The sequence below is a fragment of the Haemorhous mexicanus genome, chromosome 38 (genome assembly GCF_027477595.1).
Source record: "Haemorhous mexicanus isolate bHaeMex1 chromosome 38, bHaeMex1.pri, whole genome shotgun sequence".
In the NCBI taxonomy this organism is placed as follows: domain Eukaryota; kingdom Metazoa; phylum Chordata; class Aves; order Passeriformes; family Fringillidae; genus Haemorhous; species Haemorhous mexicanus.
The window spans coordinates 26850-52033 of record NC_082378.1 but is presented as its reverse complement, the minus strand read 5'-3'; the positions used below and the strand labels follow the sequence as shown (position 1 = coordinate 52033).

Genomic DNA, 25184 nt, shown 5'->3' with positions numbered 1-25184 from the left:
TGGGATCCCAGGGATTTTTGGGGTGAATTTTGGGATTTTTGGGTGCTCTGTGCCCAGTTTGAGATGCTGAACTTGGGTCTAATTTTGGGTGGGATTTGGATGGATTTGGGTCAAATTTTGGGATTTTTTGTGGGATTTTTTGGGATTTTTTGTGGGATTTTTGTGGGATTTTGTGGAATTTGTGGAATTTTGGAATCCCTGGGAATTTTGGGGTGAATTTTGGGGTTTTTGGGTCCGTTTGTTCCCAGTTTGAGATGCTGAACTTGGGACAGATTTTGGGTGGGATTTGGGTGGATTTGGGTCAAATTTTGGGATTTTTTGTGGGATTTTTTGTGGGATTTTTTGGGAATTTTGTGGAATTTGTGGAATTTTGGGACCCCAGGGAATTTTGGGGTGAATTTTGGGGTTTTTGGGTGCTCTGTGCCCAGTTTGAGATGCTGAACTTGGGACAGATTTTGGGTGAGATTTTGTTGGATTTGGGTCAAATTTTGGGATTTTTTGGGGATTTTTTTGGGAAATTTTTGGGGATTTTTGGGGAATTTGTGGAATTTTGGGATTTTGTGGAATTTTGGGGTGAATTTTGGGGTTTTTGGGTCCGTCTGTGCCCAGTTTGAGATGCTGAACGCGGAGCTGGAGGGGAACCAGGAGCTGGCCAACTCCCGCATGGCCGAGCTGGAGAAGCTGCAGCTGGAGCTCCAGGCGGCCGTCAGGGGCCAGGAGAGACTCAAGGTGACATTTGGGGACATCGGGGACATCGGGGGGGTGGGGACACCTGGGGACATTGGGGACAGGAGAGACTCAAGGTGACACTGAGGGGACATCGGGGACATTCGGGGGGTTGGGACACCTGGGGACATTGGGGACACTGGGGACACTGCGGGGGTTGGGGACATTGGGGGAGTTGGGGACATTTGGGGTGTCAGGGGCCAGGAGAGACTCAAGGTGACATTTGGGGACATCGGGGGGGGGTGGGGACACCGGGGGACATTGGGGACAGGAGAGACTCAAGGTGACATTTGGGGACATCGGGGACATCGGGGACACCTGGGGACATTGGGGACATTGGAGGGGTTGGGGACACCTGGGGACACTGGGGACATCTGGGGTGTCAGGGGCCAGGAGAGACTCAAGGTGACATTTGGGGACACCTGGGGACATTGGGGGGGTTGGGGACATTGGGGGGGTTGGGGACATTGGGGACATTGGGGCCATCAGGGGACAGGAGAGACTCAAGGTGACATTGAGGGGACACTTGAGAACATTTGGGGACATTGGGGACATCAGAGTTGTCAGGGGTCATCTGGGGACATTGCAGACATTGGGGATATTTGGGGGGGTTGGGGACATTTGGGGACATTGGGGACAGGAGAGACTCAAGGTGACACTGAGGGGACATCGGGGACATTGGGGATATTGGGGGGGGTGGGGACATTTGGGGACACCTGGGGACATTGGGGACATTGGAGGGGTTGGGGACACTGGGGACATTGGGGACAGGAGAGACTCAAGGTGACACTAGGGGGACACTGGGGACATTGGGGGGGTTGGGGACACCTGGGGACGTTGGAGGGGGTGGGGACACTTGGGGACATTGAGGACATCTGGGGTGTCAGGGGCCAGGAGAGACTCAAGGTGACACTGAGGGGACATAGGGGACATCGGGGATACTGGGGACATTGGGGACATTGGGGACGTTTGGGGGGGGTTGGGGACATTGGGGACTCAGGTGTCACTCAGGTGTCCCTCAGGTGTCCCTCAGGTGTCACTCAGGTGTCCCTCAGGTGTCACTCAGGTGTCACTCAGGTGTTCCTCAGGTGATTCAGGTGTCCCTCAGGTGTCCCTCAGGTGACTCAGGTGTCACTCAGGTGTCACTCAGGTGACTCAGGTGTCCCTCAGGTGTCCCTCAGGTATCTCTTAGGTGACTCAGGTGTCACTCAGGTGTCCCTCAGGTGATTCAGGTGTCCCTCAGGTGTCCCTCAGGTGTCCTTCAGGTGACTCAGGTGTCACTCAGGTGTCCCTCAGGTGTCACTCAGGTGTCCCTCAGGTGACTCAGGTGTCCCTCAGGTGATTCAGGTGTCACTCAGGTGTCCCTCAGGTGACTCCGGTGTCACTCAGGTGTAACACAGATAATTCAGGTGTCACTCAGGTGACTCAGGTGTCCCACATGTCACTCAGGTGTCACTCAGGTGCTTGAGGTGTCCCTCAGGTGATTGAGGTATCCCTCAGGTGTCACTCCAGTGTGCCTTAAGTCAGTGTAGGGAGGTCACAGGTGACTCAAGTATTGCACATGTCACTCAGGTGTCACTCAGGTGATTGAGGTGTCCCTCAGGTGAGTCAGGTGCCACTCCGATGTGCCTTAAGTCAGTGTAGGGAGGTCACAGGTGACTCAGGTGACTCAGGTGCCGCTCAGGTGTCACTCAGGTGTGCTGTCCCCACCCAGGTGGCTCTGCGCTCCTTACCTGAGGAGGCGGTGAAGGAGGCCCTGGAGTACAAGGTGCTGCAGGTGTCACTCAGGTGACTCAGGTGTCCCACGTGTCACTCAGGTGTCACTCAGGTGCTTGAGGTGTCCCTCAGGTGTCACTCCAGTGTGCCTTAAGTCAGTGTAGGGAGGTCACAGGTGACTCAAGTATTGCACATGTCACTCAGGTGTCACTCAGGTGTCACTCAGGTGTCACTCAGGTGTCACTCAGGTGATTGAGGTGTCCCTCAGGTGAGTCAGGTGCCACTCCGATGTGCCTTAAGTCAGCGTAGGGAGGTCACAGGTGACTCAGGTGCCACTCAGGTGTCACTCAGGTGATTGAGGTGTCCCTCAGGTGATTCAGGTGTCCCTCAGGTGTCACTCAGGTGTGCTGTCCCCGCCCAGGTGGCTCTGCGCTCATTACCTGAGGTGGTGGAGGAGGCCCTGGAGTACAAGGTGCTGCAGGTGTCACTCAGGTGACTCAGGTGTCCCACATGTCACTCAGACGTCACTCAGGTGACTCAGGTGCCACTCAGGTGTCACTCAGGTGATTGAGGTGTCCCTCAGGTGATTCAGGTGTCACTCCGGTGTGCCTTAAGTCAGTGTAGGGAGGTCACAGGTGTCACTCAGGTGTCCCTCAGGTGTCACTCAGGTGTGCTGTCCCTGCCCAGGTGGCTCTGCGCTCGTTACCTGAGGAGGCGGTGAAGGAGGCCCTGGAGTACAAGGTGCTGCAGTCGCAGTTCTCGCTGCTCTACCACGAGAGCCTGCAGGTGAAGACGCAGCTGGACGAGGCGCGGGCGCTGCTGCTGGCCACCAAGAACAGCCACCTGCGCCACATCGAGCACATGGAGGTGCGGCCTCACCTGCCCAGGTGTCCCCCAGGAGGTCCCGTTGGGTTCTGGGGTTGTTTGAGGTGTTTACATCCCATAATTTCTTATCCAAGATGGCTGCCAGTGCCATCAATCCCGTAATTCCTAATCCAAGATGGCCGCCAGTGCCATCAATCCCATAATTCCTAATCCAAGATGGTCACCAGTGCCATGAATCCCATAATTTCTTATCTAAGATGGCCGCTAGTGCCATCAATCTCATAATTCCTAACCCAAGATGGCCACCAGTGCCATGAATCCCATAATTCCTAATCCAAGATGGCCACCAGTGCCATGAATCCCATAATGCCTAATCCAAGATGGCCACCAGTGCCATAAATCCCTTAATTCCTAATCCAAGATGGCCGCTAGTGGCACATCGAGCACGTGGAGGTGCGGCCTCACCTGCCCAGGTGTCCCCAGGTGTCCCCCAGGAGTTCCCAGTGGGTTCTGGGGTCGTTTTAGGGTTTACATCCCATAATTTCTAATCCAAGATGGCCACCAGTGCCATGAATCCCATAATTTCTAATCCAAGATGGCCACCAGTGCCATCAATCCCATAATTCCTAATCCAAGATGGCCACCAGTGCCATCAATCCCATAATTCCTAATCCAAGATGGCCACCAGTGCCATCAATCCCATAATTCCTAACCCAAGATGGCCACCAGTGCCATAAATCCCATAATTTCTAATCCAAGATGGCCGCCTGTGCCACATCGAGCACATGGAGGTGTGGCCTCACCTGCCCAGGTGTCCCCAGGTGTCCCCCAGGAGGTCCCGTTGGGTTCTGGGGTCGTTTGAGGTGTTTACATCCCATAATTTTTAATCCAAGATGGCCACCAGTGCCATGAATCCCATAATTTTTAATCCAAGATGGCCGCCAGTGCCATCAATCCCATAATTTCTAATCCAAGATGGCCGCCTGTGCCACATCGAGCACATGGAGGTGTGGCCTCACCTGCCCAGGTGTCCCCCAGGTGTCCCCCAGGAGGTCCCGTTGGGTTCTGGGGTCGTTTGAGGTGTTTACATCCCATAATTTCTTATCCAAGATGACCACCGGTGCCATCAATCCCATAATTCCTAATCCAAGATGGCCACCAGTGCCATCAATCCCATAATTCCTAATCCAAGATGGCCACCAGTGCCATAAATCCCTTAATTTCTAATCCAAGATGGCCACCAGTGCCATAAATCCCATAATTTCTAATCCAAGATGGCCACCAGTGCTATAAATCCCATAATTTCTAATCCAAGATGGCCGCCTGTGCCACATCGAGCACGTGGACGTGCGGCCTCACCTGCCCAGGTGTCCCCTGGGGGGTTCCGTTGGGTTCTGGGGTGGTTTGTGGTGTTTGCATCCCATAATTCCTTATCTAAGATGGCCACCAGTGCCATAAATCCCATCATTCCTAATCCAAGATGGCCGCCTGCGCCACATCGAGCACAGTCTTTAAATCACAGTAATTCCAATCCAAGATGGCTGCCACTGCCATCAATCCCATAATGCTTCATCTAAGATGGCTGACTGCCATCAATCCCATAATCCCTCATCCAAGATGGCTGCCAGTACCATCAATCACACAATGCCTCATCCAAGATGGCTGCTGGTACTATCAATCCCATAATGCCTCATCCAAGATGGCTGTAGGCACCATCAATCACATAATGCCTCGTCCAAGATGGCTGTAGGCACCATCAGACCCACAATGCTTCATCCAAGATGGCTGCTGGTGCCATCATTCCCAAAATGCTTCATCCAAGATGGCTGCCAGCACTATCAATCCCATAATGCTTTATCTAAGATGGCTGCCGGTGTCATCATTCCCATAATTCCTAATCCAAGATGGCTGCCAGCACTATCGATCCCATAATGCTTTATCCAAGATGGCCGCCAGTGCCATCAATCCCACAATGCTTCATCCAAGATGGCTGCTGGTGCCATCATTCCCATAATGCCTCATCCAAGATGGCCACCTGTACCATCAATCCCAAAATTCCTAATCCAAGATGGCCGCCAGTGCTGTCAATCCCATAATGCCTCATCCAATATGGGTGACTGACATAAATCCCATCATGCCTCACCCAAGATGGCTGCCAGTGCCATCAGTCCCACAATGCCTCATCCAATATGGCCACTGGTACCATCAATCCCATGATTCCTAATTCAAGATGGCTGCCAGCACCATCAATCCCATAATGCTTCATCCAAGATGGCTGCCAGTGCCATCATTCGTGTAATGCCTCATCCAAGATGGCTGCCAGTGGCATCAATCCCATAATGCCTCATCCAATATGGCCACCAGTACCATCAATCCCAAAATTCCTAATCCAAGATGGCCGCCAGTGCCATCAATCCCATAATGCTTCATCCAATATGGCTGACTGACATAAATCCCATCATGCCTCATCCAAGATGGCTGCCAGCACCATCAATCCCATAATGCTTCATCCAAGATGGCCGCTGGTGCCATCAATCCCATAATGCCTCATCCAATATGGCCACCAGTACCATCAATCCCATAATTCCTAATGCAAGATGGCTGCCACTGCCATCAATCCTGTAATGCCTCATCCAATATGGCTGACTGACATAAATCCCGTCATGCCTCGTCCAAGATGGCCGCCAGCACCATCAATCCCATAATGCTTCATCCAAGATGGCCGCTGGTGCCATCAATCCCATAATGCTGCATCCAATATGGCCACCAGTACCATCAATCCCATAATTCCTAATTCAAGATGGCCACCAGTGCCATAAATCCCATAATGCCTCATCCAATATGGCTGACTGACATAAATCCCATCATGCCTCACCCAAGATGGCCGCCAGCACCATCAATCCCATAGTGCTTCATCCAAGATGGCCGCTGGTTCCATCAATCCCATCATGCCTCATCCAAGATGGCCGCTGGTTCCATCAATCCCATCATGCCTCACCCAAGATGGCCGCTGGTTCCATCAATTCCATAATGCCTCATCCAAGATGACCACCCGTACCATCAATCCCAGAATTCCTAATCCAAGATGGCCGCCAGTGCCGTCAATCCCATAATGCCTCATCCAATATGGCTGACTGACATAAATCCCATCATGCCTCACCCAAGATGGCCGCCAGCACCATCAATCCCATAATGCTTCATCCAAGATGGCCGCTGGTTCCATCAATGCCATAGTGCTTCATCCAAGATGGCTGCTGGTTCCATCAATCCCATCATGCCTCATCCAAGATGGCTGCCAGTGCCATCAATCCCATAATGCTTTATCCAAGATGGCTACTGGTGCCATCATTCCCATAATGCCTCATCCAAGATGGCCACCCGTACCATCAATCCCATAATTCCTCATCCAAGATGGCCGCCACTGCCATCAATCCCATAATGCCTCATCCAATATGGCTGACTGACATAAATCCCATCATGCCTCATCCAAGATGGCCGCCAGCACCATCAATCCCATAATGCCTCATCCAATATGGCTGACTGACATAAATCCCATCATGCCTCATCCAAGATGGCTGCCAGTGCCATCAGTTCCACAATGCCTCATCCAATATGGCCACTGGTACCATCAATCCCATGATTCCTAATTCAAGATGGCTGCCAGCACCATCAATCCCATAATGCTTTATCCAAGATGGCTGCCAGTGCCATCATTCGTGTAATGCCTCATCCAAGATGGCTGCCAGTGCCATCAATCCCATAATGCCTCATCCAGTATGGCTGACTGACATAAATCCCATCATGCCTCACCCAAGATGGCCGCCAGCACCATCAGTCCCATAATGCTTCATCCAAGATGGCCGCTGGTGCCATCAATCCCATAATGCCTCGTCCAGTATGGCCACCCGTACCATCAATCCCAGAATTCCTAATCCAAGATGGCCGCCAGTGCCGTCAATCCCATAATGCCTCATCCAATATGGCTGACTGACATAAATCCCATCATGCCTCACCCAAGATGGCCGCCAGCACCATCAATCCCATCATGCCTCACCCAAGATGGCCGCTGGTTCCATCAATCCCATCATGCCTCACCCAAGATGGCGGCCGGCGGCCATTTTGAGCACCTGAGGTTGATGTCCGGAAAAAAGGAAAAAATTCATTGAAAATCCCCAAAAATTCCAAAAAAATCCCAAAAAATCCCAAAAAATCCCAAAAAATTCCCCCAAAAATCCTAGAAATTCCTAACCTGAAAGGAAGTTTCCGGAACGTTCCAGAGCGACGAGCTGGGGGTGCAGAAGCGGCTGCGCACGGAGGTGATCCAGCTGGAGGACACGCTGGCCCAGGTGCGCAAGGAGTACGAGATGCTGCGCATCGAGTTCGAGCAGAACCTGGCGGCCAACGAGCAGGCGGGTGAGGGGCAGCGGCACACCTGGGCACACCTGGGCACACCTGGGGGCACCTGGGGGCACCTGGGGGTGGCTGGGCACACCTGGGCTCACCTGGGCACACCTGGGGGCACCTGGGATCCATTGGGACACACCTGGGCACACCTGGGCACACCTGGGATCCATTGGGACACACCTGGGCACACCTGGGGGCACCTGGGATCCATTGGGGCACACCTGGGCACACCTGGGGGCACCTGGGATCCATTGGGACACACCTGGGCACACCTGGGGGCACCTGGGCTCACCTGGGGGCACCTGGGCACACCTGAGGGCACCTGGGATCCATTGGGACACACCTGGGCACACCTGGGGGTGGCTGGGCACACCTGGGCTCACCTGGGCACACCTGGGGGCACCTGGGCACACCTGGGGGCACCTGGGCACACCTGGGCACACCTGGGGGTGGCTGGGCACACCTGGGCTCACCTGGGCACACCTGGGTACAGCTGGGGATACCTGGAGGCTCCTGGGGGGCACCTGGGCACACCTTGGGGCACCTGGGCACACCTGGGATCCATTGGGACACACCTGGACTCACCTGGGCACACCTGGGATCCATTGGGGCACACCTGGGCACACCTGGGGGCACCTGGGCACACCTGGGCATACCTGGGCTCACCTGGGGGCACCTGGGATCCATTGGGACACACCTGGGCACACCTGGGGGCACCTGGGATCCATTGGGACACACCTGGGGGCACCTGGGATCCATTGGGACACACCTGGGCACACCTGGGCACACTTGGGATCCATTGGGGCACACCTGGGCACACCTGGGGGTACCTGGGATCCATTGGGACACACCTGGGCACACCTGGGGCCCCTGGGATCCATTGGGGCACACCTGGGCACACCTGGGGGTACCTGGGATCCATTGGGACACACCTGGGCACACCTGGGCACACCTGGGGGCACCTGGGATCCATTGGGGCACACCTGGGCACACCTGGGGGCATCTGGGATCCATTGGGGCACACCTGGGCACACCTGGGGGCACCTGGGATCCATTGGGGCACACCTGGGCACACCTGGGATCCCTTGGGACACACCTGGGCACACCTGGGATCCATTGGGACACACCTGGGCACACCTGGGGGCACCTGGGATCCATTGGGGCACACCTGGGCACACCTGGGATCCATTGGGACACACCTGGGCACACCTGGGATCCATTGGGACACACCTGGGCACACCTGGGGGCATCTGGGGGTACCTGGGATCCATTGGGGCACACCTGGGCACACCTGGGGGCATCTGGGGGTACCTGGGGGCTCCTTGGCACACCTGGACTCACCTGGGCACACCTGGGATCCATTGGGACACACCTGGGCACACCTGGGGGCACCTGGGATCCATTGGGGCACACCTGGGCACACCTGGGGGCACCTGGGATCCATTGGGACACACCTGGGCACACCTGGGGGCACCTGGGATCCATTGGGACACACCTGGGCACACCTGGGGGCACCTGGGATCCATTGGGACACACCTGGGCACACCTGGGCACACCTGGGATCCATTGGGACACACCTGGGCACACCTTGGGGCTCCTGGGCACACCTGGGCACACCTGGGCACACCTGGGGGCACCTGGGCACACCTGGGATCCATTGGGACACACCTGGGCACACCTGGGTGCACCTGGGATCCATTGGGACACACCTGGGCACACCTGGGCACACCTGGGATCCATTGGGACACACCTGGGCACACCTGGGGGCACCTGGGATCCATTGGGACACACCTGGGCACACCTGGGGGCACCTGGGATCCCTTGGGACACACCTGGGCACACCTGGGGGCATCTGGGGGTACCTGAGCACACCTTGGGGCACCTGGGGGTACACCTTGGGGTATCTGGGCACACCTGGGATACATCTGGGCAGGTGAGGAGAGCATCTGGGCACACCTGGGGTACCTGGGGGCATCTGGGGGGCACCATCTCACCTGTGTGGTCTCACCGGTCTTGGCTGTCTCACCTGTGTGTGTCTCACTTGTCTCACCTGTATCTCACCTGTCTCACCTGTCCCTTTCCTGTCTCACCTGTGCTGTCTCACCTGTCCCTCCCCCATCTCACCTGTCCTGTCTCACCTGTCCTTCCCCCATCTCACCTGTCCTGTCTCACCTGTCTCTCCCCGTCTCACCTGTCCCATCTCACCTGTCCCTGCCCCATCTCACCTGTGCTGTCTCCCCCATCTCACCTGTCACCCCTGTGCTGTGTCACCTGCCCTGTCTCACCTGCTCCATCTCCCTTGCGTTGTCTCACCTGTGCTGTCTCACCTGTGCTGTCTCACCTGTGCTGTGTCACCTGTGCTGTGTCACCTCTCCGCCATCTCCCCTGCGCTGTCTGCCCTGTATGTCACCTGTCTCACCTGTGCTGTGTCTCTTGTGCTGTCTCACCTGTGCTGTCTCACCTGTCCTGTCTCACCTGTCCCTCCCCCATCTCACCTGTCCTGTCTCACCTGTCCCTCACCTGTCTCCCCTGTCCCTCACCTGTCTTCCCTGTCCTTCACCTGTCTCACCTGTCTCTCACCTGTCCTTCACTTGTCTCACCTGTCTCACCTGTCTCACCTGTCCCTCCCCCATCTCCCCTGCGCTGTCTCCCCTGTTCCCTCACCTGTCTCACCTGTCTCACCTGTCTCTCACCTGTCTCTCACCTGTCTCACCTGTCTCACCTGTCCCACCTGTCCCTCCCCTGTCCCTCCCCTGTCCCTCACCTGTCTCTCCTCTGTCCCTCACCTGTCTCCCCTGTCCCTCACTTGTCTCCCCTGTCTTCCCTGTCCCTCACCTGTCCCTCACCTGTCTCACCTGTCCCTCACCTGTCTCACCTGTCCCTCACCTGTCCCTCACCTGTCCCTTACCTGTCCCTCACCTGTCTCACCTGTCCCTCACCTGTCTCCCCTGTCCCTTACCTGTCCCTCACCTGTCTCCCCTGTCCCTCACCTGTCCCTCACCTGTCTCCCCTGTCCCTCACCTGTCCCTCACCTGTCCCTCACCTGTCTCACCTGTCTCACCTGTCCCACCTGTCCCTCCCCTGTCTCTCCCCTGTCCCTCACCTGTCTCACCTGTCTCACCTGTCCCACCTGTCCCACCTGTGTTCCCCCACCTGTCCCTCACCTGTCTCCCCGCCCCCCACCTGTGCGGCAGGCCCCATTAACCGCGAGATGCGCCACCTGATCAGCTCCCTGCAGAACCACAACCACCAGCTCAAGGGCGACGTGCAGCGCTACAAGCGCAAGCTGCGCGAGGTGCAGGCCGAGATCAACAAGGTGGGCGGGGCCTCACCTGGGGGGCGGGGCCTCACCTGGGTGGGCGGAGCCAAAATACCTGTGGGTGTGGCTTTAAGGGGTGTGGTTCTGTTAGGAGGGGTGTGGCCTAACCAGCGCAAGCTGCGCGAGGTGCAGGCCGAGATCAACAAGGTGGGCGGGGCCTCACCTGGGTGGGCGTGGCCTCACCTGGGCGGGTGGAGCCAAAATACCCGCGGGTGTGGCTTTAAGGGGTGTGGTTCTGTTAGGAGGGGTGTGGCCTAACCAGCGCAAGCTGCGCGAGGTGCAGGCCGAGATCAACAAGGTGGGCGGGGCCTCACCTGGGCGGGCGGGGCCTCACCTGGGTGGGTGGAGCCCAAAAACCCGGGGGTGTGGCTTTAAGGGGTGTGGTTCCCTTAAGAGGGGGTGTGGCTTAAAGAAGCCAGCGCAAGCTGCGCGAGGTGCAGGCCGAGATCAACAAGGTGGGCGGGGCCTCACCTGCTGGGGGGCGGGGCCTCACCTGGGCGGGTGGAGCCCAAATACCCGGGGGTGTGGCTTTAAGGGGTGTGGTTACTTTAAGAAAGGGTGTGGCTCCTGTGAGAGGGGGTGTGGCTTAAATAACCAGCGCAAGCTGCGCGAGGTGCCGGCCGAGATCAACAAGGTGGGCGGGGCCTCACCTGGGGGGCGGGGCCTCACCTGGGCGGGTGGAGCCAAAATACCCGGGGGGGTGGCTTTAAGGGGTGTGGCTCCTTTAAGAGGGGGTGTGGTTCCCTTAAGAGGGGGTGTGGCTTAAATAACCAGCGCAAGCTGCGCGAGGTGCAGGCCGAGATCAACAAGGTGGGCGGGGCCTCACCTGGGGGGCGGGGCCTCACCTGGGAGGGTGGAGCCAAAATACCCGGGGGAGTGGCTTTAAGGGGTGTGGTTCTGTTAGGAGGGGTGTGGTTCTTTTAAGAGGGGGTGTGGCTTAAACAACCACCACAAGCTGCGCAAGGTGCAGGCTGAAATCAATAAGGTGGGCGTGGCCTCACCTGGATGGGTGGAGCCCAAAAAACCGGGGATGTGTCTTTAAGGGGTGTGGCTCCTATGAGAGGGGGTGTGGCTTAAATAACCAGCGCAAGCTGCGCGGGGTGCAGGCCAAGATCAACAAGGTGGGCGGGGCCTCACCTGGGTGGGCGGAGCCCAAAAACCCAGGGGTGTGGCTTTAAGGGGTGTGGTTCTGTTAGGAGGGGTGTGGCTTAAAGAGCCAGCACAAGCTACGCAAGGTGCAGGCCAAGATCAACAAGCTGGGCGGGGCCACACCTGCTGGGGGGGCGTGGCCTCACCTGGGTGGGTGGAGCTAAAATACCCGCGGGTGTGGCCTAAAGGGGTGTGGCTCCTATAAGAGGGGGTGTGGCTTAAATAACCAGCACAAGCTGCGCGAGGTGCAGGCCGAGATCAACAAGGTGGGCGGGGCCTCGCCTGGGTGGGCGTGGCCTCAAAACCCCTGGGGGTGTGGCTTTAAGGGGTGTGGTTTAAGAGTCACCTGGTCTCTTTAATAGGGGTGCGGTACCTTTAAGAGGAGGGCTTGATCACCTGAAGAGTGGGTGTGGCCCCTTTGAGAGGGGTGTGGTTCTGTGTGGAGGGGGTGTGGCTTTGTTTTGAGTGGGTGTGGTCTCTTTAGAGGGGTGTGGTTCCTCTAGGAGTGGGTGTGGCCACTTTAAAAGGGATTGCGGCCCCTTTAAGAGCGCTGTGGTGTCCTTAAAAGGGGTGTGGTCCCTTTAAGAGTGGGTGTGGCCTCTTTTTGCATGGGTGTGGCTCTTTTCAGAGGGGGCGTGGCTTAAGGAAATTGTGTCTGGCCCCTTTAAGAGACAGGTGGGACCAGCTAAAGGGGCGTGGCCTAAAAAAAAAATGGGCTGTGGCTCCTTTAAGCATGGGTGGGTGTGGCCACAAAGGGGCGTGGCTTAGATGTTTGCAGTCCAATTTAACGGGCCTGTCCCCCTGACTCCTCCCCCTTTTCTCTTCCAGCTCCGCCTCCAGGCCAGCGGCGCCCCTCCCCCACCCACCCCCGCCCCTCCCCCACCCCCTCCCCCCTCCTCCTCAAGCTCCGCCTCCTCTTCCGCCTCCGGCCCCGCCCCCTCAAGCTCTGCCCCTCCCCCTGAAGAAACCCCTCCCCCCACCCCTGCCCCTCCCACATCTGACGACAAAGAGGGCGTGGCCTCTTCCGGCCCCGCCCCCTCTCAGGACCCTCCCCCTAAAGCCGCCCCTCCCCCACCCAAGGAGGAAGAGGAGGAGCCACCCGGCCCCTCCCCCGCCCCAAACCCCGCCCCCTCCCAGGCTCCCCAAGCCCCGCCCCCTCCCCGGCCGCCGGCTCCGCCCCCTCCCAGGCCCCGCCCCGAGCGGGGGGCGGGGGGAGGGGCGCGGGGGGAGGGGCGGGAGCGGCCCAAGGGCGGAGCCGAGGAGGGCAAGAAGAAGGACTCGGAGGTGCTGAAGCAGCTGAGGGCGGAGCTAAAGTGAGTGGGGGCGGGGCTATGCTAATGAGATGCTAATGAGGGGCTTGGGAGGGGGGCTGGGGGGGCCAAGGGAAAATTGGGGGGAATTTGGGGCATTTTGGGGGGATTTTAGAGGGAGTTGGGAGGGGGTTGGGGCGTCTTAAAGGGGTGGTTATGCAAATGAGATGCTAATGAGGGGTGTCGGGGGGTTTGGGGAGGGGTCTTGGGAGGTTTTGGGGGGATTTTAGGCAAATTTTGGGGGATTTTAGGAAATTTTAGGGGAGTTTTGGGGGGAGGTGGGAGGGGTTTGGGGGCGCTAAAGGGATGATTATGCAAATGAGATGCTAATAAGGGGCGTGGGAGGGTTTGGGGAGGGGTCTTGGGAGGGTGTGCAGAGATTTTAGGCAAATTTTGGGGGATTTTAGGAAATTTTAGGGGGATTTTGAGGGGATTTCGGGGTATTAAAGAGATATTTATGCAAATGAGATGCTAATAAGGGATGTGGGTTTTGGGGGGAGGGGTCTTGGGAGGGTGTCAAGAGATTTCAGGGAGATTTTCGGGGATTTTGGGGCATTTTAGAGGGAATTTGGGGCATATGAAGGTGGCTCGGGGAGCACTAAAGGGGTATTTATGCAAATGAGATGCTAATGAGGGTGTGGGAGGGTTTGGGGAGGGGTCTTGGGAGGTTTTGGGGGGATTTTAGGAGGATTTTGGGGGATTTTGGGACATTTTAGAGGGATTTTAGAGCGAGTTTTAAAGGGTTTGGGGGACGTTAAAGGGATATTTATGCAAATGAGATGCTAATGAGGGTGTGGGAGGGTTTGGGGAGGGGTCTTGGGAGGTTTTGGGGGGATTTTAGGAGGATTTTGGGGGATTTTGGGACATTTTAGAGGGATTTTAGAGCGAGTTTTAAAGGGTTTGGGAGATGTTAAAGGGATAGTTATGCAAATGAGATGCTAATGAGGGGGATGGATTTTTGGGGGAGGAGGGATCTTGGGAGGGTCGAGAGATTTTGGGGCAATTTTGGGGGATTTTGGGGCATTTTAGTTGGAATTTGGGGCATATGAAGTTGGCTTAGAGAGGAATTGAGGGCTATTTATGCAAATGAGATGCAAATGAGATGCAAATGACAGCAGAAAGGTGCGGGGGAAGCAGGAGAGGAATTCTGGGGTTGATTTTTGGGGTCCTTCAGGGTCAAATTTGGGGGGTTTGGGGTGAAATTAAAGGGGGGCGGAGCCAAATAGAGGTGCGGGCTTGTTAAATTATGCAAATGAGATGCAAATGGCAGCTGGGAGGCGCAGGGGACATAAAAGGAGATGAAATTTGGGGTCAGTTTGGGATTTTTGAGGTCAATTTTTGGGGGGGTTTGGGTGAAATTCAGGGATTAGAACCAAAGCAAGGGGCGTGGCCATTCTGAATATGCAAATGAGATGCAAATAGCCGTGATGAAGGCACAGGAGAGCCGGAAGGGGATAAAATTTGGGGTCGAATTTTGGGGTCCTTTGGGGCCAATTTTTGGGGGTTTTGGGGCGGAACGAAAGGGGTGGAGCCAAACAGAGGGGCGTGGTGCTTTCTGAATATGCAAATGAGATGCAAATGAGATGCAAATGGCCATCAGGAAGGTGCAGGAGAACCAGAAGGAGATGAAATTTGGGGTCAGTTTGGGATTTTTGGGGTCAATTTTTGGGGGTTTTGGTGAAATTCAGGGGGTAGAACCAAAGCAAGGGGTGTGGTCATTCTGAATATGCAAATGAGATGCAAATGCATGACAAGAAGGCCAAGGGGAATAAATTTGGGGTCGAATTTTGGGGTCCTTCGGGGTCAATTTTGGGGGTTTTGGGGCGGAACGAAAGGGGTGGAGCCAAACAGAGGGGCGTGGTGCTTTCCAAATATGCAAATGAGATGCAAATGAGATGGAAACGGCCGTCAGGAAGGCGCAGGAGAACCAGAAGGAGATGAAATTTGGGGTCAGTTTGGGATTTTTGGGGTCAATTTTGGGGGGTTTGGGTGAAATTAAAGGAGTAGAACCAAAGCAAGGGGTGTGGTTATTCTGAATATGCAAATGAGATGCAAATAGCCATGATGAAGGCACAGCAGATCCAGAAGGGGATAAAATTTGGGGGTCCTTTGGGGCCAATTTTGGGGGGATTTGGGGCGGAACGAAAGGGGTGGAGCCAAACAAAGGGGCGTGGTACTTTCTGAATATGCAAATGAGATGCAAACGAGATGGAAATGGCGGCCAGGAAGGCGCAGGAGAAGCAGAAGGAGATGAAATTTGGGGTCAGTTTGGGATTTTTGGGGTCAATTTTTGGGGGTTTTGGTGAAATTAAAGGAGCAGAACCAAAGCAAGGGGTGTGGCCATTCTGAATATGCAAATGAGATGCAAATAGCCGTGACGAAGGCACAGTAGAACCAGAAGGGGATAAATTTTGGGGTCCTATGGGGCCAATTTTGGGGGGATTTGGGGCGGAAAAAAAGGGTGGAGCCAAAGCAAGGGGCGTGGTACTTTCTGAATATGCAAATGAGATGCAAATGAGATGGAAATGGCGGCAGGAAGGCGCAGGAGAACCAGAAGGAGATGAAGCTGCTGCTGGACATGTACAAGTCGGCGCCCAAGGAGCAGCGCGACAAGGTGACGCTGATGGCCGCCGAGAGGAAGAGCAAGGCCGAGGTAATTAGCGCTAATTAACGCTAATTAATGCTAATCGGGGGGGCCACGAGAACCACAGGGGCCATTCGGGGGATGAGGCGTCTTAATTAGGGGGTAATGAGCTGTTGGTTAATTAGGCAAGGCTGAAATAAGGGATTAAATGGGATTAATTAGCGATGATTAGTGTTAATTATAGCTAATTAACGCTAATTAGGGAGTCATTAACGCCACGGGTTTGGTTTGTGGAGTGATGCATCTTAATTAGGGGTTAATGAGTTGTTGGTTAATTAGGCAAGGCTGAAAAAAGGGATTAAATGGGATTAATTAGCGATGATTAGTGTTAATTATAGCTAATTAACGCTAATTAGGGAGTCATTAACGCCACGGGTGCAGTTTGTGGCATGGTGCATCTTAATTAGGGGTTAATGAGTTGTTGGTTAATTAGGCAAGGCCGAAAAAAGGGATTAAATGGGATTAATTAGCGATGATTAGTGTTAATTATAGCTAATTATTGCTAATTAGGGGTTATTCGCACCACGGGTTTGGTTTGTGGGGTGATGCATCTTAATTAGGGGTTAATGAGCTGTTGGTTAATTAGGCAAGGCTGAAAAAAGGGATTAAATAGGATTAATTAGCGATGATTAGTGTTAATTATAGCTAATTAACGCTAATTAGGGAGTCATTAAGGCCACAGGTTGAGTTTGTGGAGTGATGCATCTTAATTAGGGGTTAATGAGTTGTTGGTTGTTAATTAGGTAACGGAGAAAAAGGGATGAAATGGGATTAATTAGCGATAATTAGTGATAATTAATGCTAATTAACGTTAACTAGGGGGTCATTAACGCCACCGGTTTGGTTTATGGAGTGACGCATCTTAATTAGGGGTTAATGAGCTGTTGCTTGTTAATTAGGCACAGCAGAAAAAGGGGTGAAATGGGATTAATAATTGATAATTAGTGTTAATTAACGCTAATTAACGCTAATTAGGGGGTCATTAATGCCACGGGTTTGGTTTGTGGAGTGATGCATCTTAATTAGGAGTTAATGAGTTATTACTTGTTAATTAGGCAAGGCAGGAAAAGGAATGAATGTAGGGTAGTTAGTGCTAATTAATGCTAATTAATGTTAATTAGGGGGTTATTAGCACCACGGGTTCATTTTGAAGGATGAGGCATGTTAATTAGGGGTTAATGAGCTGTTCGTTAATTAGGCAAGGCAGAAAAAGGGATGGAATGAGGTTAATTAGCGATAATTAGCACTAATTAAAGATAATTAGCACTAATTAGGGGGTCATTAATGCCTCAGGTTCGGTTTGTAGAGTGATGTGTCTTAATTAGTGCTTAATGAGTTGTTGCTCATTAATTAGACAAGGCAGAAAAAGGGATGGAGTGGGGTAATTAGTGCTAATTAATGCTAATTAACGCTAATTAGGGGATCATTAGTGCTGTGGACGAATGCTAATTAGGAGTTAATTAGGTGAAACAACTAAATCATTACTAATCAATGATTAAGCAATGATTAATTAATGATTAATTAAAGAAAGTGCCACTGATTCTTTGTAAGTTAAATAATTGAACAGTTACGAATTCATGACTAATTAATGGCTAATTAGCGTGTAATTAACAATTAATTAATGAGCTGAGTAGCGCGAGCGCTGCGAGTCCAAGAAGCTCCCGTTCATCGCTGTGGGTTAATTAATGAAACAGTGACTAATAACTAGCTAATTAATAGTTAATAATGGTTATTAATGACTAATTAATGATTATTAATTAATAATTAATGAGCTGGAGGAGCTGCGGGGGCGCGAGTCGAAGAAGCTCCTGTTCATTGCTGTGGGTTAATTAATGAAACAGTGACTAATAACTGGCTAATTAATAGTTAATAATGGTTGTTAATGACTAATTAATGATCATTAATTAATGAATAATGAGCTGGAGGAGCGGGAGTGCCAGGGATTCAAGAGGCTCCCGTTCATTGCTGTGGATTAATTAATGAAACAGGGACTAAGAAGTGGCTAATTAATGGTTGTTAATGAATAATTAATGACTAATGATTATTAATAATGAGCTGGAGGAGCTGTGGGGGCACGAGTCCAAGAAGCTCCCGTTGGTTGCTGTGGGTTACATGGCTAATGAATGACTAATAACTGGCTAATAAATGGCTATTAACAGCTATTAATTACTAATTAATGATTAATTAACGAGCTGGAGGAGCTGCGGGGGCGCTGGCGGGAGCTGGAGGAGCGCGAGGGCGCGAGTCCAGGAAGCTCCCGTTGGTTGCTATGGGTTACATGACTAATTAATGACTAATAACTGGCTAATAAATGGCTATTAACAGCTATTAATTACTAATTAATGATTAATTAACGAGCTGGAGGAGCTGCGGGGGCGCTGGCGGGAGCTGGAGGAGCGCGAGCGGCGCGAGTCCAAGAAGCTCCCGTTGGTTGCTATGGGTTACGTGGCTAATGAATGACTAATAACTGGCTAATAAATGGCTATTAACAGCTATTAATTACTAATTAATGGTTAATTAACGAGCTGGAGGAGCTGCGGGGGCGCTGGCGGGAGCTGGAGGAGCGCGAGCGGCGCGAGTCCAAGAAGCTCCCGTTGGTTGCTATGGGTTACGTGGCTAATTAATGACTAATAACTAGCTAATAAATGGCTATTAACAGCTATTAATTAACGATTAATGATTAATTAACGAGCTGGAGGAGCTGCGGGGGCGCTGGCGGGAGCTGGAGGAGCGCGAGCGGCGCGAGTCGAAGAAGCTCCCGTTGGTTGCGATGGGTTACATGGCTAATTAATGACTAATAACTGGCTAATAAATGGCTATTAGTGGCTAATTAACGGTTATTAATTACTGATTAACGAGCTGGAGGAGCTGCGGGGGCGCTGGCGGGAGCTGGAGGAGCGCGAGCGGCGCGAGTCCAAGAAGCTCCCGTTGGTTGCTATGGGTTACATGGCTAATTAATGACTAATAACTGGCTAATAAATGGCTATTAGCGGCTAATTAACGGTTATTAATTACTGATTAACGAGCTGGAGGAGCTGCGGGGGCGCTGGCGGGAGCTGGAGGAGCGCGAGTGGCGCGAGTCCAAGAAGCTCCCGTTGGTTGCGATGGGTTACATGGCTAATTAATGACTTATAACTGGCTAATAAATGGCTATTAGTGGCTAATTAACGGTTATTAATTACTGATTAACGAGCTGGAGGAGCTGCGGGGGCGCTGGCGGGAGCTGGAGGAGCGCGAGCGGCGCGAGTCCAAGAAGCTCCCGTTGGTTGCTATGGGTTACATGGCTAATTAATGACTAATAACTGGCTAATAAATGGCTATTAGTGGCTAATTAACGGTTATTAATTACTGATTAACGAGCTGGAGGAGCTGCGGGGGCGCTGGCGGGAGCTGGAGGAGCGCGAGTGGCGCGAGTCCAAGAAGCTCCCGTTGGTTGCGATGGGTTACATGGCTAATTAATGACTTATAACTGGCTAATAAATGGCTATTAGTGGCTAATTAACGGTTATTAATTACTGATTAACGAGCTGGAGGAGCTGCGGGGGCGCTGGCGGGAGCTGGAGGAGCGCGAGCGGCGCGAGTCCAAGAAGCTCCCGTTGGTTGCTATGGGTTACATGGCTAATTAATGACTAATAACTGGCTAATAAATGGCTATTAACAGCTATTAATTACTAATTAATGATTAATTATCGAGCTGGAGGAGCTGCGGGGGCGCTGGCGGGAGCTGGAGGAGCGCGAGCGGCGCGAGTCCAAGAAGCTCCCGTTGGTTGCTATGGGTTCCGTGGCTAATGAATGACTAATAACTGGCTAATAAATGGCTATTAACAGCTATTAATTACTAATTAATGATTAATTAACGAGCTGGAGGAGCTGCGGGGGCGCTGGCGGGAGCTGGAGGAGCGCGAGCGGCGCGAGTCGAAGAAGCTGGCCGACGAGGAGGCGCTGCGGCGGCTGCGGCTGAGCGAGGAGCAGATCGAGCACCTGCAGAGGAGGCTGGCGGCCACCAAACAGGTGAGGGCACACCTGGGCACACCTGGGCACACCTGGGCACAGCTCACACACACCTGGGGTCACCTGGGCACACCAGGGGGCACCTGGGCACACCAGGGGGCACCTGGGCACACCTGGGGGCACCTGGGCACACCTGGGCACAGCTCACACACACCTGGGCACACCTGGGGCAGATCGAGCACCTGCAGAGCAGGCTGGCGGCCACCAAACAGGTGAGGGCTCACCTGGGCACACCTGGGCACACCTGGGCACACCTGGGGGCACCTGGGCACACCTGGGGGCACCTGGGCACACCTGAGGGCACCTGGGGGCACCTGGGCACACCTGGGCACACCTGGGCACACCTGGGCACACCTAGGGGCACCTGGGCACAGCTCACACACACCTGGGCACAGCTTGGGCACCTGGGGGCACCTGGGATACACCTGGGCACACCTGGGGGCACCTGGGGACAGCTGGGCACACCTGGGGGCACCTGGGGACAGCTGGGCACACCTGGGGACAGCTCAGATACACCTGGGCACGCCTGGGGCAGATCGAGCACCTGCAGAGGAGGCTGGCGGCCACCAAACAGGTGAGGGCACACCTGGGCACACCTGGGCGCACCTGGGGGCACCTGGGCATACCTGGGAACACCTGGGGGCACCTGGGGGCACCTGGGCACACCTGGGGGCACCTGGGGGCACCTGGGCACACCTGGGGGCACCTGGGGGCACCTGGGATACACCTGGGCACACCTGGGCACAGCTCACACACACCTGGGCACACCTGGGGCAGATCGAGCACCTGCAGAGGAGGCTGGCGGCCACCAAACAGGTGAGGGCACACCTGGGCACACCTGGGGGCACCTGGGCACACCTGGGGGCACCTGGGGACACCTGAGCACATCTGGGGGCACCTGGGATGCAGCTGGGATACACCTGGGCACACCTGGGCACACCTGGGGACACCTGGGCATACCTGGGGGCACCTGGGCACAGCTCACACACACCTGGGCACACCTGGGATGCACCTGGGGCAGATCGAGCACCTGCAGACAGGCTGGTGGCCACCAAACAGGTGAGGGCACACCTGGGCACACCTGGGCACAGCTGGGGGCACCTGGGATACACCTGGGCACACCTGGGCACACCTGGGCACAGCTGGGCACACCTGGGACACACCTGGGGCACACCTGGGCACAGCTGGGGGCATCTAGGATACACCTGGGCACACCTGGGGGCACCTGGGATACACCTGGGCATAGCTGGGCGCAGGTGAGATACACCTGGGCACACCTGGGCACACCCAGTCCCATTCCCTCCTGGCGGCCATCTTGTCTCCATGGGTTGTTGCATCCGCTCACGGCGGCCATCTTGTCCTGTTCTCTATCGTCGGCCATCTTGTATCGATTGTTACATTATCTCATGGCAGCCATCTTGTCCTGTTCTCTATCGTCGGCCATCTTGTATCGATTGTTACGTCATCTCGTGGCAGCCATCTTGTCCTGTTCTCTATCGTCGGCCATCTTGTCCCATTCCCTCTTGTCCCTCTTTTGGCCCTGCCTGGTCATGGCAGCCATCTTGTCTCTCTGGGTTATTCTATCGCCTCACGGCGGCCATCTTGTCTCTGTGGCTTATTGCATCTACTGATGGCGGCCATCTTGTGTCTAGGGGTTATTGAATCTGGTCACGGCAGCCATCTTGTCTCTCTGGGTTATTCCATCATCTCACGGCGGCCATCTTGTCTCTGTGGGTTATTCCATCATCTCACGGCGGCCATCTTGTCTCTGTGGGTTATTCTGTCACCTCACGGCGGCCATCTTGTCTCTAGGTCATTGCATGCGCTCACAGCGGCCATCTTGTGTCTATGGGTTATTGTATGTGCTCCCGGCAGCCATCTTGTCTCTCTGCGTTTTTCTGTCTACTGACAGCGGCCATTTTTTCTCTCTGGGTTATTCCATCACCTCACGGCAGCCATCTTGTCTCTGTGGCTTATTGCATCTGCTTACGGCGGCCATCTTGTCTCTCTGGGTTGTTATATGTACTGGTGGCGGCCATCTTGTCTCTCTGGGTTGTTTTATCTGCTGACGGTGGCCATCTTGTGTCTGTGGGTTTCTGGATCATGTCACGGCGGCCATCTTGTCTCTCAGGGTTATTCCATCACCTCACGGCGGCCATCTTGTCTCTCTGTATTATTCTATCTACTGATGGTGGCCATCTTGTCTCTCTGGGTTATTCCATCACCTCACGGTGGCCATCTTGTCTCTGTGGCTTATTGCATCTGCTGATGGCAGCCATCTTGTCTCTCTGGGTTAATTCTATCTGCTGACGGCGGCCATCTTGTATCTGTGGGTTTATGTATCACCTTGTGGCAGCCATCTTGTCTCTCTGGGTTGTTTTATCTGCTGACGACGGCCATCTTGTGTCTGTGGGTTTCCGGATCACGTCACGGCGGCCATCTTGTCTCCATGTGTTATTCCATCACCTCGCGGTGGCCATCTTGTCTCCATGGGTTAGTCTGTCTGCTCACAGCAGCCATCTTGTTTCCACGGGTTATTGCATCTGCTTGCGGCGGCCATCTTGTCTCTCTGGGTTTATCTATCACCTTGTGGCGGCCATCTTGTCTCTCCGGGTTATTCTATCTGCTGATGGTGGCCATCTTGGGTCTATGAGTTATTGCATCCGTTGACAGCGGCCATCTTATCTCTTTAGGTGATTGCATCCCCTCACGGCGGCCATCTTGTCTCCATGGGTTATTCTGTCACCTCATGGCAGCCATCTTGTCTGTCCGGGTTGTTGGGTTATTCTCTGTAGTGGCGGCGGCCATCTTGTCTCTCCGGGTTATTCTATCACCTCGTGGCGGCCATCTTGTCTCTCTGGGTTGTTGGGTTATTCTCTGTAGTGGCGGCGGCCATCTTGTCTCTCCGGGTTATTCTATCACCTCGTGGCGGCCATCTTGTCTCTGTGGGTTACTGGGTTATTTTATCTGCTGACGGCGGCCATCTTGTCTCTCTGGGTTATTTTATCTGCTGACGGCAGCCATCTTGTCTCTCTGGGTTATTTTATCTACTGACGGCGGCCATCTTGTCTCTCCGGGTTATTCTCTCTGCTGACGGCGGCCATCTTGTCTCTCCTGGTTATTCTATCACCTCGTGGCGGCCATCTTGTCTCTCTGGGTTACTGGGTTATTTTAACTGCTGACGGCGGCCATCTTGTCTCTGGGTTATTTTATCTACTGACAGCTGCCATCTTGTCTCTGGGTTATTTTATCTACTGACGGCGGCCATCTTGTCTCTCTGGGTTATTTTATCTACTGATGGCGGCCATCTTGTCTCTCTGGGTTATTCTCTCTGCTGACGGCGGCCATCTTGTCTCTCCCGGTTATTCTATCACCTCGTGGCGGCCATCTTGTCTCTCTGGGTTACTGGGTTATTTTATCTGCTGACGGTGGCCATCTTGTCTCTCCGGGTTATTTTATCTGCTGACGGCGGCCATCTTGTCTCTCCGGGTTATTCTCTCTGCTGACGGTGGCCATCTTGTCTTTCTGGGTTATTTTATCTACTGACGGCGGCCATCTTGTCTCTGGGTTATTTTATCTACTGACGGCGGCCATCTTGTCTCTGGGTTATTTTATCTACTGATGGCGGCCATCTTGTCTCTCTGGGTTATTCTCTCTGCTGACGGCGGCCATCTTGTCTCTCTGGGTTATTCTCTCTGCTGACGGCAGCCATCTTGTCTCTGGGTTATTTTATCTACTGACAGCAGCCATCTTGTCACTCTGGGTTATTTTATCTACTGACGGCGGCCATCTTGTCTCTCTGGGTTATTTTATCTACTGATGGCGGCCATCTTGTCTCTCTGGGTTATTTTATCTACTGATGGCGGCCATCTTGTCTCTCTGGGTTATTCTCTCTGCTGACGGCGGCCATCTTGTCTTTCTGGGTTATTTTATCTACTGACGGCGGCCATCTTGTCTCTCTGGGTTATTTTATCTACTGATGGCGGCCATCTTGTCTCTGGGTTATTTTATCTACTGACGGCGGCCATCTTGTCTCTCTGGGTTATTTTATCTACTGATGGCGGCCATCTTGTCTCTCCGGGTTATTCTCTCTGCTGACGGCGGCCATCTTGTCTTTCTGGGTTATTTTATCTACTGACGGCGGCCATCTTGTCTCTCTGGGTTATTTTATCTACTGACGGCGGCCATCTTGTCTCTCCGGGTTATTCTCTCTGCTGACGGCGGCCATCTTGTCTCTCCGGGTCTCTCCGGGTTATTCTATCACCTCGTGGCGGCCATCTTGTCTCTCTGGGTTACTGGGTTATTTTATCTGCTGATGGCGGCCATCTTGTCTCTGGGTTATTTTATCTACTGACGGCGGCCATCTTGTCTCTCTGGGTTATTTTATCTACTGACGGCGGCCATCTTGTCTCTCCGGGTTATTCTCTCTGCTGACGGCGGCCATCTTGGTGTGCCCTCAGGAGGAGGAGGCGCTGCTGTCGGAGATGGACGTGACGGGCCAGGCCTTCGAGGACATGCAGGAGCAGAACCTGCGGCTGCTGCAGCAGCTGCGCGAGAAGGACGACGCCAACTTCAAGCTGATGTCAGAGCGCATCAAAGCCAACCAGATCCACAAGCTGCTGCGCGAGGAGAAGGACGAGCTGGCCGAGCAGGTGCTGGCCCTCAAGGCCCAGGTGAGCCCTCTAAATCTCGTTATATAGTCATTAATTACTATTAATTAAGTTTTAATAGCCATTAATGATGATTTATTAGCTATTAATAGGGTTCATTAGGGGTCTAGTAGCCATTAATGCGATGGCCAAGCAGGTGCTGGCCCTGAAGGCAGAGGTGAGCCCACAAAAGGTCGTTAATTAGTCCTTAATTGGTAATTAATTAAGTTTTAATAGGCATTAATAATGAGTTATTAGTTATTAATAGGGTTTAGTAAGGGTCTAATAGCCATTAATGAGCTGGCCGAGCGGGTGCTGGCCCTCAAGGCCCAGGTGAGCCCCCAAAAGGTCATTAATTAGTTATTAATTACTATTAGTTAAGCTTTTATAGGCATTAATAATGATTTATTAGTTATTAATAGGGTTTTTTA

The 25184-nt window shown here is 53.8% G+C and overlaps 1 protein-coding gene and 1 long non-coding RNA gene across 51 annotated transcripts in view; one reads left to right on the top strand and one right to left on the bottom strand.

Moving 5' to 3' along the window:
* LOC132341309 (uncharacterized) overlaps positions 1-8117 on the bottom strand; it is a 31994-nt gene extending 23877 nt beyond the window's left edge. The window contains exon 1 of the long non-coding RNA XR_009490151.1: positions 8095-8117. This is a non-coding gene — a long non-coding RNA (uncharacterized LOC132341309). The remainder of the gene's footprint in view (positions 1-8094) is intronic.
* The window catches only part of LOC132341308 (E3 ubiquitin-protein ligase BRE1B-like), a 67801-nt gene that overhangs the window by 27002 nt on the left and 15615 nt on the right, over positions 1-25184 (top strand). For all 50 annotated transcript variants that reach the window (XM_059872764.1, XM_059872738.1, XM_059872762.1 and 47 more), the window contains 8 exons: positions 610-729; positions 3130-3309; positions 7545-7680; positions 10866-10987; positions 12968-13452; positions 15985-16102; positions 19955-20104; positions 24565-24777. In XM_059872764.1, the coding sequence (XP_059728747.1) occupies positions 610-729; positions 3130-3309; positions 7545-7680; positions 10866-10987; positions 12968-13452; positions 15985-16102; positions 19955-20104; positions 24565-24777 (1524 nt within the window). The remainder of the gene's footprint in view (positions 1-609; positions 730-3129; positions 3310-7544; positions 7681-10865; positions 10988-12967; positions 13453-15984; positions 16103-19954; positions 20105-24564; positions 24778-25184) is intronic.